The 10,999-nt window shown below is 36.1% G+C and overlaps 1 protein-coding gene across 1 annotated transcript; it reads left to right on the top strand.

The window, feature by feature from the left end:
* The first annotated feature begins 2,837 nt into the window (after positions 1-2,837).
* On the top strand, positions 2,838-10,931 carry LOC143445276 (casein kinase I-like). Its single transcript, XM_076944247.1, has 11 exons — positions 2,838-3,202; positions 3,383-3,423; positions 3,565-3,634; positions 3,894-4,042; positions 4,669-4,903; positions 5,194-5,279; positions 5,621-5,705; positions 6,029-6,177; positions 8,009-8,062; positions 8,506-8,621; positions 8,995-10,931. Exons 1-11 carry the CDS (start codon positions 3,007-3,009, stop codon positions 9,044-9,046), a joined length of 1,233 nt encoding a protein of 410 aa, XP_076800362.1. The 5' UTR covers positions 2,838-3,006; the 3' UTR covers positions 9,047-10,931.
* The last annotated feature ends 68 nt before the right edge of the window (positions 10,932-10,999 follow it).

Below are 10,999 nucleotides of genomic sequence, written 5' to 3'. Positions count from 1 at the left end.
AAGAAATCCCAGAATTGTCTGGGCTGTTAAAGTTTTGCACGACAATGGACAAGATTGGGCTTAGTTGTCAAAAGCTTAGCCATAAACAGAGGTTTGTAGGCCTAATCGACTTGTCTATAACCTAGGTTGTCTTTCAGTAACGGGCGTTAAAAAGTATATTTTGGCAAAATATCCTTTTTTTGGTTGTATAGCCGAGCTATAAGCTATATGACAATAAGAGAAGGCGTAGTGAGTCATTCTGGGCGATACGGTCGGACGGTAAACTTAACCTACTAGGTTACACGACATCTAGGTGGTAGGTCTGCTCCCCGCTGGAAAGTACGGCAGTTTTCGATGAGAAACTGTGCGTGCAAAATAACAATTTTTGGTGTGATTCCGGACTGCAGTGTATGGCCGCTTTCAGCAAGATCTTGGGTGTGCCAAACAGCCAAAAATGACAAGTGCGGTGCACAAAAATGCTCGGACGCTATGGAAGTGCCCATTTAGTACACATATACTGCATTTATACAACAATATTCACAGTTTGACTTACTCCTTCAATCTTTAAATCAATTGAAAATTGAGTGCACTGAAGTCCTGTTCAAGTCATTAAGTGCAAAATAACGCACCTTACGTGTGACACTGAATCTCATGAAAAGCAGTATATTGAGTGCACCTATGCCAAACTCTGCAGTGTAGGTGTAATCACATGTACTGAAACCTTGGACTTGCCGCTCACTTTAAAATTTATTTGATTCAAGAACCAATTTTTGAGTTTTTAGTTAGTTAATTTGATAAAACTTAGCATTTTGATTGAATAAATCGTTTTTGTTCTTGGTTTCAAAAACATTAAATAATCAATCGATTACAAAAGGTGAATCCTAAAATTTTTCAGATATAGTTCAATTATCTAAGAAACGCTATCGATTGGCGTCGATTAGAAATTACGATTACCCTACCCTGATAAGAGTACAACACTTTGTCCATAGATAAACAGTTGTGAATATCTTTTGGCTGGACTGATTCCTATAGGATGAACTTGGATTTTTTGACAAGTGTGTTGCGCCAATTTATTTAAGAAAATATAATTTTTATTTTAGAAAAACAAGAAAAATAGCTTTGCTATGTTTGTGAAACGACAGGAAAAAATTCAAGTTACTAGGCTTCAAAAGAAGTCAGCTATTTACAAACATTTAAAAAATTTTAAACACTGATTAATTTGTGTCACCACTTTCTGAACACTTCTCTCGAAACACCGACACGCCATAACTATGCTTGGTTCTTGTAAAGTGTAGATTACATTTTTTTTTCAAGCTTGCATAGGTTGTATATAAAGTACTATAAAACACGTAAGTTTTTAGGCTGGCCCAAAAGCTTTATTACACACCAAGTAAAAAGTATTTGTAATTCGACTAGTGAGCATTTTGCAATTGACAAAACTGTTGTTAAAGATGGGTGAGAGCCATATTGGCGCATCTACTTCAATATGACAAGCGGTAGTATAAAATGCCTCTTCATGAGGAGGTTAGTTTGTAATGTAGTTTTGAACAATTGCATGTGATTGTTTTGTGGAGGTGCTCAAATTCTTCAAAGGAATATATCATATTTAACTCATTTATGTGTTCAGAAATAGCCTCAATGTTTTACCAAGCCTTAAATGAGTCAAGCTTTTTAAATCTTATATAATTTTTTTAAGTTCCTTTTTGCCCATTTTTACAATAGAGTCAATTTTATAAGAGCTAACAACTCTGTTAATTAAGTAAAACAGGTTACAGTTATGGTAAAAATATAACCTATAGTACAAGTGGTTTCAAGTGGTCCATAAACAATCTAAGCTGTCCAAGCCAACGTTCCAGGCAAACTTTGCATCTTTCCTTGTTATCTTCATTTTAAAAACTGCTTATATATCAGTCTGAAGCTTGGGCCAGCTCTGTTTTTCAGAAAAGATATTGATTAGGAATACTGGTAGCTTGTTAACAGCAGCATTGTGTTTATCATGTTTTATTTAATGCCTTGGGCTTTTGCCAATTTTCTCTCATTCATTGGTTCTATGAGAGCATGTTGTTTTTTTGTATAGCTATTTTGCCTTGTTGCTTTAAATTAGATTAACAAGGAACTGAAGTTTCAGTGCATTCATCACTGTTATCATTAACGTCCATCTTTATTCGATCAACAATGTTTGTGATATCATAGTATAAAGTTATATGTGTCAACAAGATGGTTTGTTGCAATACAGCGCATTAGGTTATTTTTGCTGAGTTTTAAATCAATTTGGGTTATGCATAAACACCAAGCAACCAGTATGTTAAGAACAGTATGTTATAATAAACACCAAGAATATGTTAAGTGTCTCATGTTAGTTGCCGTAGTGAAGCTTTTGGGATCAGGTATTCACCTTTCACAGTAGCAGTGATCAAGTATGTATCGGTAATACAACTGTAAACTGTACATTTCTAATACTGTAACTGGGCTGTAAGCTAAATTTAGAATGGCTTTAACCAAACTTGCCAATTACTCTGACTACAAGATACGGCCTGTTCAATCCATCATTAATTTTAACAGATTTGTTAGCGCAAGTAGGTTACAGTATTATTATCGGTACAGTTTTTTGTTCAAAACACTTTCCTTAAGTAGAATAATAGAATTAACTAGAATAATGCTATCTTGCAGTGAGTAAGTCACTTTCAGATTATGGTTTTGTCTAAGCATCTCGTCTGTAAACAACGTCATGAGGTTTTGATTATTTCAATGAAAAAGTGTTTTTCGTTCAAATTCCATTTACATGGCTAAAATGGGTTCTATTGTTTTGATATGGTTTTGTGTATATGTGCATAGATTTTAGTAAACCATCTGTTCAGAAATTTAATAGTTAATATGAAAATACTTCAAGCAGATTAGCCAATTATTTCAAGCATATTTATTTACTGATATCTGTTACCTACTGCCTGCAATATATTGGGATTTTACCAAGTTATGTGTGATCGGTAATTGGTTTATAACCAAGAGGTTGGCCACTATCTGACAATCATGCAGGGTCGAGGTAACGGTGATCGCAGGGGTGCTGGTACCAACAGGCACCCAGGGGAGAGGGGCCATGGAAGGTCAGGGCATGCCGATGGAAGTCGTCGGACCACAACTCCTAATTCAGGGATGCTCATGGTTGGACCTAACTTTCGTGTAGGGAAAAAAATCGGATGTGGGAATTTCGGAGAACTCAGACTGGGTAAGTACAATTTTTAGGGGCTTGTTTTTATTGTCATACGTATTGGTGTGTAATATCAATGCCTGTAGATTTTTTCAATAACACTCATTCTGCATTTTATTTGCTTCAGAGCATAAGTTTTGTAAATGAGCTATTTTCATGCACATATTGTATTTTAACTGTGCAATATGCTTATTTCAGGGAAAAATCTTTACAACAATGAACATGTTGCTATTAAATTGGTAGGTGCTAATTGTTATTATATATATATATATATATATTTCCTTTCATACACTGTCGATCTATGTAATTATTGTCAGTGCGATTATATATTTGAACCGCTTTAACTTATGGAACTTAACTGTGTATCTTTCAAACTTTAGGAACCAATGAAGTCACGTGCACCACAGCTTCACTTGGAGTATAGGTATTACAAACAACTAGGAAATGTCGGTAAGCGGTTTAACATTGATGTTGTTTCCTGTTTATTATAATGGTGGCGTTAATGAAAATGTATAATTAATGTTTGATGCTAAACATCACTTCTTTGTAACCATACTCTTACAATTGTTTATACGTAAATATTTTTCTTGTGTTTAAACTCAAAATGTGTTTTTACTACCACATTCATGACATAGGCATGTGTTGCTTTGAAAACAGTTTTGAAGAATATAATTAGTTACCACCACTTTGTGTGCTATTTCCCCTGCAGAAGGTATACCTCAAGTTTACTACTTTGGACCATGTGGAAAGTACAATGCAATGGTTATGGAGTTGCTTGGTCCAAGTTTAGAAGATTTATTTGACATCTGTGACAGAACTTTTTCCTTGAAAACTGTGCTAATGATTGCCATGCAGCTGGTATGTTCAAATTTAATTTATTATTGGCTATTAATTATGTTCGTCAAAGCTGCTAATTTTTGATGATATAATAGGTTATAATGTGCTGCACTTTCTTATTTTGGTGGCATTTTTCGTTCTTTAAGGTTTACAAATGGTATATACATACAGTACAATTAAACTGCTTGTCTTCAATAAACGTCCAAGTTTTATGTGCAGAAGGCTATTATAATTCTTAAGTTATGTGCAGTATTTAATGTAATTGTCTAACTCATGCTATCATGAAGAGTTTGCTTAAATGATTTGAAAACTAACCATAAAAAGAACTGTGAAAATAAAGCTACTTATCGTATATATCTAATATATAATGCCTGCTTCAAACCTTCCATGGAAGACCTTTTCTTATCTTAGCCAGGTGATGATTCATTGTGGTCGTTTGTTGAGATGTTAGTTACCCCAGGTTTAGTTTACTTATTATGGTTGCCGTGATGGTTGTGTAGGGAGTGATGTACAACACAAACTGCTTGCAATATCAAGCGATATTTCTAGTGTATGATCATAAATTTTCAATTTGTATGTGTTTTGCTGGATTTAAACATGTTTTTTGTTTACATATTGATCTTTTTTACGGAATGTTTTCTGCGTAGATAAACAGAATCGAATATGTTCACTCCAAACACCTCATCTACCGTGATGTGAAACCTGAAAATTTCCTAATTGGTCGTATTGGCACTCCTAATCAAACTGTCATTAATATTATTGATTACGGCCTTGCCAAGGAATATATTGATCCTGAGACCAAGAAACACATTCCGTACAGGGAACACAAAAGTCTCACTGGGACGGCTCGTTATATGAGTATCAATACTCACCTCGGGAAAGGTAAAACTCGTAGTATTGGTCCTGACTTTTAAGCATGCAGTACTGGTATTGAACCAGACCAAGTAATATCAGACATTAAACTAATTTCAAATTGCTGCAGATAAATGCACATTTCCACGGTTCTATCTTATAAATAAATGTATTCTTTCTTGAAGTAGAATTTTTGTGAAGTGGCGCTCCCTGTGATTCTTCATTTATGTACTGGCTTACAGAAGGATAAATACACACAGGCACCTAATGTTGAGATAGAGCTAATTTTTCTATTTACTTACTAATGTTTGTAACAACAGAGCAGAGTAGGAGAGATGATTTAGAAGCACTTGGCCACATGTTTATGTACTTCTTACGAGGAAGTTTGCCTTGGCAAGGTTTAAAGGTAAGTCGCTTAGACATCTTTCACAGCACTATTTGCCCTGTCAGTTTTTACCATTCTACGCAGTTTGTGTTATGTCATTTACATTTTCTATTCACCTGACATATTGATTTGTTTGGGAAGGTGTGTACCAATTGAGACTGTAGGTTAACTTGACTGATTACATCATACTAGCATATATGATGTGTTGTGAATACTTTGTAATATTATGGGTGTAATTTCATAAGCTTGCTGATGTCATACATACATTGTGACATGAAAATGATGTAACCTGGGTAATAGGTATAGCATGTTGTTGTTAAAGTTGTTTATATGTTTTAAAAAACTTTCCATTTCTCAAATAGGCTGACACTTTAAAAGAGCGCTATCAAAAAATAGGAGATACAAAAAGATCCACTCCTATTGAAGTGCTTTGTGAAAATCATCCAGGTTATTTCTGTATTCTTTTGCTTTCATATGTCGATTGTGTCATTTTTTTACGACTGTTTATACCATAGACATTTATTGGACACTAGTAGGCTACTTCTCTGCTTCATTTTTCTTATTGCATCGTTGTTTAAACCATGCAGTAAGGCTTGCCACATTTCATGTGTTGTACAAGCGTTTTGCCCACTGCAATTACCATTACCTATAGATATATATACAGATACTGAGATTTACTCTAAGATGAGTATGATTTAAAGTGATTATATCTATTGCTTCGATTGTGTGTATATTGTGTCACACACACCTAATTTAACTTTTCTTTGCAGAGGAAATGGCAACTTATCTTCGGTATGTGCGCCATCTTGATTTCTTTGAAACTCCAGATTATGACTATTTGCGCAAACTATTTTCTGATTTATATGACCGAAAAGGCTATCCACATGATTCTGAGTTTGACTGGTCTGGCAAGCAACTGGTAAGCAGTAAAACATTTTAATAAGTAAGGCTCACATTTTTGCTGTTTACTTTGATGTGAGCGCTTTAAACTATGGGGCTCAATAGTTGTTTTAATCTTTTGAAATGTTTTGCTCTGTTTATGAAGCTCTCATGAATTTTTTCTACATTGTAACATAAGATTACTGATGTGTCACATCTGGATTTGACAATGATCGTATACATATGGAATATTTTGGAAGTAATAATATCAGGCAAATTTGAAAAATCTTGTAATCTATATTAAGAGTTGTTTATTTTTATAAATATATTTTTGATGCGTTATCATATTTGTTCATGGAAATTTTGTTTTGTAATGTTTTGAGTTGGTTCATATGACGTAGGTGAGAATATTCGGAATTATACAGTAAAGAATTCTTCTAATAGATATTATTATTATCATCCCTATGTAATAAACCATGTGTACTTACAATTAATTTCACGAAATGAACGGCATTTGATTGTTGTTTGACAGTCCCTTATTTCTTTAGTAAAACTTGAATGGGCTTTGTTTGCCTTGGTTTCCAGTCTCCTGTTTGTCTAGTAGCCAACTATAGCACACCTAAGGTTTTTTTATTGGTGATTCTAAGCTGATAAATTGCAGACAGCTGACTGCCCTGATTTACAGTGTGATATATATCTGTGTCAAATAGAAAGTAATGCTTTGTTTGGTGGTGGTGGTCTTGTTTTATACTCCGCTTTGTTTCATTGTAATAGTCTTGAGGTTGCTTAAATACTGTAACTTCCTGTGCATATATGTCTTCTACATGACTGGGGGGTGGATAACTTTCCATTTTTAAAACTGTGTTTAGTTTACTTTTCACACAGACAACTGGTAAAACTATTAATACCTTCCTGTCTCTGCCACTAAGTTGATTTGTTAATTGTAATGTTACTGTATAATTATATGTGCATGTAGGAAGCTTCAGTCATTGTTAGTAGTTGGTATGGGAAGGCGATCAAATCAAATCAAAAACGAATTTTAACAAAAAAAACAGACAATACCATTAGGATGCCAATCACCAGGCAACAACACGCCAAGGAATACCATGTGACAAGCACTATCTTTGCCTGTCTATCTTGCCATATGTTGCTTTGTTTTTACTCAAGTCCCTGCTTGTGTCTGTTGTGTTGTTATATATCAAATTTTCTGTTAGGAAGTTCATAATATTTGTGGTGAAATGCTTTGTCATAACTTGATAAGGTCATATGATATACTGTGAGAAATTTTTCTATTTAAAATTTTCAAAAGCCTCAGTTCTTTTAAAAGCACGTTTTGCTTCCTGTGTGGTCTATGCAAAGCAACATGATGTATTCCATGCTAGTTGTTACTTTTAGTCATGAAAATTTTTAGTCATGTCTTTGGCTGTAAAAGGCGCTTTTTATTTCTCGGAGATTCCCTAGCAACATCTAGAAAACAACATTAATCAGTTTAATCTATGGTGGCAGCTATCACTGTAATAATTGGCCAAATTTAATTATGAACCAGGCACCTATTTTTCTAAATAGTGTGTAATACATTTATGTATGGATATGTTTAATTTATGATTCCATGCATACACAGCATGTAGTATACATACAGCATATGGTTTTGCAGTGTTTGCCAGTGACTTTAAAAGTAAAAGCAACTTGCAGTACACAACTAAACTCAGCTATGCCCACAAGTGTATTCTTTCTATATGAGTCTTGTGTTTGTTGTAAATGTAGCTCACCCTGTTGATTTGCACTTAGCTGGTATGAAGAGTTTAGTGCACTAGTGTAGTGTTAGTAGTTTTTATTATGTACAGTTATATTTTATAATTTTACTTTTGCAGCAATCTTCATCGCAGGTTACCACTGATATTGCTAGAAACCCACAGCCAATAAGGGTATGTATGTTTGCATTTCATTGTGACATTTTTGCAAGTGGTGCGTTTAGCGCCTTTTACAAGCATTAGATCAGTTGGTAATGCTATGGGCTATGGAGTCGTAGCTTATGTCATTAATATTTAATAATTAACATACACACATCCTGTTCTGATCCACAATATACAACACCAGGTCTATGCCATCTAGTCTGTGCGGTGTCACCTCGAGACAAAGGCATGGAACAAACTAACATTTTTCACGATTTCTGTCTTGTCATGTCGTTGATTTTACGATTGACGTAGTAATGTTTGCTAGCGGCTGTTTACATAGTTTTTTCTTTTTGCATACTGTCGTCTTGCTCATTTTACTTGCCTTAGGGCAAACCCATTAATGATCTATATAAAGGTGATTCCAGTTTCCAGTAATATCCCGTCAGTAAGTCGTCTGTTTTGTCCGCTTTCAGAACGTGCCCTTTCCACATCCCCAAACGGATCGAATTGCGGATGATGCCGCAGCCGCGCATTCAAATGCACCAATCACACCTCAACACGCAGACGTCGACGTCATTACAGAAGTGAAGTAAGTGCCCAGAGTTTAATTTCTGTTCGGTATTCTATCTATTTACCCACTTGTACTCCTACTGGTCCTATAATGAATTTCTTGTGGTGGAATAAGCGATTATTCCGCGTTGTGCAAGTTGCTTTCCGTAACTTAAATACCTCACCGTATAACCAAAAAACACAGGAACAAAAATCATTGTTATCTATCAGCGAAGCGTGTGTTGAGAAAGCCTTTTATTATATCTAAGCAACATTATGTTGATAGCAGAGCAGTATAGCCAAAAATAAAACAAGAATTCACGGAAGTAGAAAAATGTCCCCCGCGAGTAGTCAAGTCGTCATTTGAATATTTCAATCCACCGCTTCAATTTTTGTCATTATTCTTTCTTCAGATGTTGTTGTTTCAAGAAACGAAGACGAAGACCAGGCACAGTGCGTCGATAGATGAGCATCCAAGATTTCCTAGACATTTAATTGGTTTTCGCTTGGTAACACGTCACCGTTCCTTTCCGCCAATCACACGCCGCAGAAGGACAATATCTTAATCACACCACCATGTCGTGACATAACAACATAAAGTGTGACGTAATACACCCGCACGCATTCTCCACTGCGTGCTGGACTCGGCGGCGATCATTGTTCAATGCTTTTCGATTGTTTTAACCGCGCACCACATCGGCACTTTGTTACCGGCTTGGAAAGCAGAGCAATGCCGCTTACCAGCGATGAAGCCCGGACCGTTATTTGGATTCTAGAAGTTTCTACACAACAGCGTCGATATTCCCGTGCTGCTTACACCTCTAAGAGCAGGTCACATTGGTCGTTTTTTTTTGGCTCCCGCCATGGCAATGAACCCAGTGCTATTTGGTCGATTTTACAACGGAGATTTTAGTTTTTATTCACGTTTGTGTGACTGCATTTGTTGTTTGTCGACCGCCTGGCCCTATTATGGAAAATTTGTGTCTAAAATTTATGACCCGGCTCGGCTGGTCGCAGTTTTCCAGACTTGATTTTCATATGCATTTTTATGTATCTGCAAGTATCTGGAATTCGATAACCGGTTTGGACCGATTGCAAGCTGCTGATGTCAGTGTCAGTACCTGGCCGTGATGGGGCTTTCCCTCGGCTATTCTCCAATTCCGAAAGCTGCAAAAAAACAAACGTTTACCCTGCTGGCGTGATTTTCCCATTATTTTCTGGTGTTTTAGTTCTGTTTGTTTGTTTGATTTTTTACTTGTCTCTGTTGTTCGCTTATACGCTCACATCAGTTTGTTATTGTAAAGACCGGCACCTTCCCGCTCTCCTTAAGTTTAACTCTTGTACTTTTCACAAGGTCTTTGTCCCCCAGATTTAGTGTAGTTTTCACATTGAGCGATACATATGTGCCTTGTGCATGTGTTTTCGGCTGATCCAATCGTTGTGGGAACTTTACTTTTAAATCATTTAATAGTTCCAGAATGACATCGTTCCGGAAAAGTGTTTGAGCTTCTTCTCACAGCAGGTCTCTGTTTTCTTGTTTCATTTCAATGTAGCTTGTAAATCTGTGCAATACCTGGCTTTGCAGTCGATCTTGTACAATGCTTGTAAAACTGGCATTATTAAAATCCGAAAGCACGCTCAAACTATTCTATATGTCACATCACATCAATACCTTTAAGCTTTAAATACCCCTATTTCGCTTGTCCTGAAACTGTGCTTATTAAATTGTATCGCAAATTTAAGAAATTGCTAAAGAAGCCTTCACCGTTGCCCTTGAAAATTTATTTTATGAAGCCCGCCACTAGCTGGTTGTTGCTGTCTGCAAGATACGGTCGTCAGTTGGCGCAAGAGTTCGTTCCCCTTATAAATTTTTTATTTGATCTCCTTTCGCTGTTGTTCTTTCACTGTTGCGCAGTTAAGTGACGTCTTCGTTTCAAGCTGTTTTTTGTGCATGACGTCGTAAACGAACTACGTGCAAATCTAATGTATATTTTTTGTGGATTTTCCGTCAAAAAGAGTCGTTTCAAGACGGTTCGCACTTCCCTCGGATATTGAAAAATCCTTTTCCTGATACAATTAAACGCTTTGCCAATGCGGCGCTGTAAGCGCTTCAAGATGATTTAATTGTTCTTGTCTGAAAGTTCTCTTTAGTCTATGCTTTCACTATTTGTCGTGTTTTGTGAACCATTGTAAGTGAAACTCTTAGCGTCTCTGTGTGTGCAGAATTTCGATCCGCTAGACGGCGCTTCTCATCTGCATCAGACGCTGCAGCATGTTTTTGAGTGGCGACGGGCGCGCTTTTATCGTTGAATGAATTGGTGGTTATTGAAATAAACCAAACATTAGCGACTGTGCGGCCACAAGTTTAATATATATTTAGTTTGTCAGCGGTGTAACTTGCGGAGTTTTCGCTGATAT

Source organism: Clavelina lepadiformis, chromosome 2, assembly GCF_947623445.1.
Source record: "Clavelina lepadiformis chromosome 2, kaClaLepa1.1, whole genome shotgun sequence".
Taxonomy (NCBI): domain Eukaryota; kingdom Metazoa; phylum Chordata; class Ascidiacea; order Aplousobranchia; family Clavelinidae; genus Clavelina; species Clavelina lepadiformis.
This window is presented reverse-complemented; position numbering and strand designations above follow the sequence as displayed.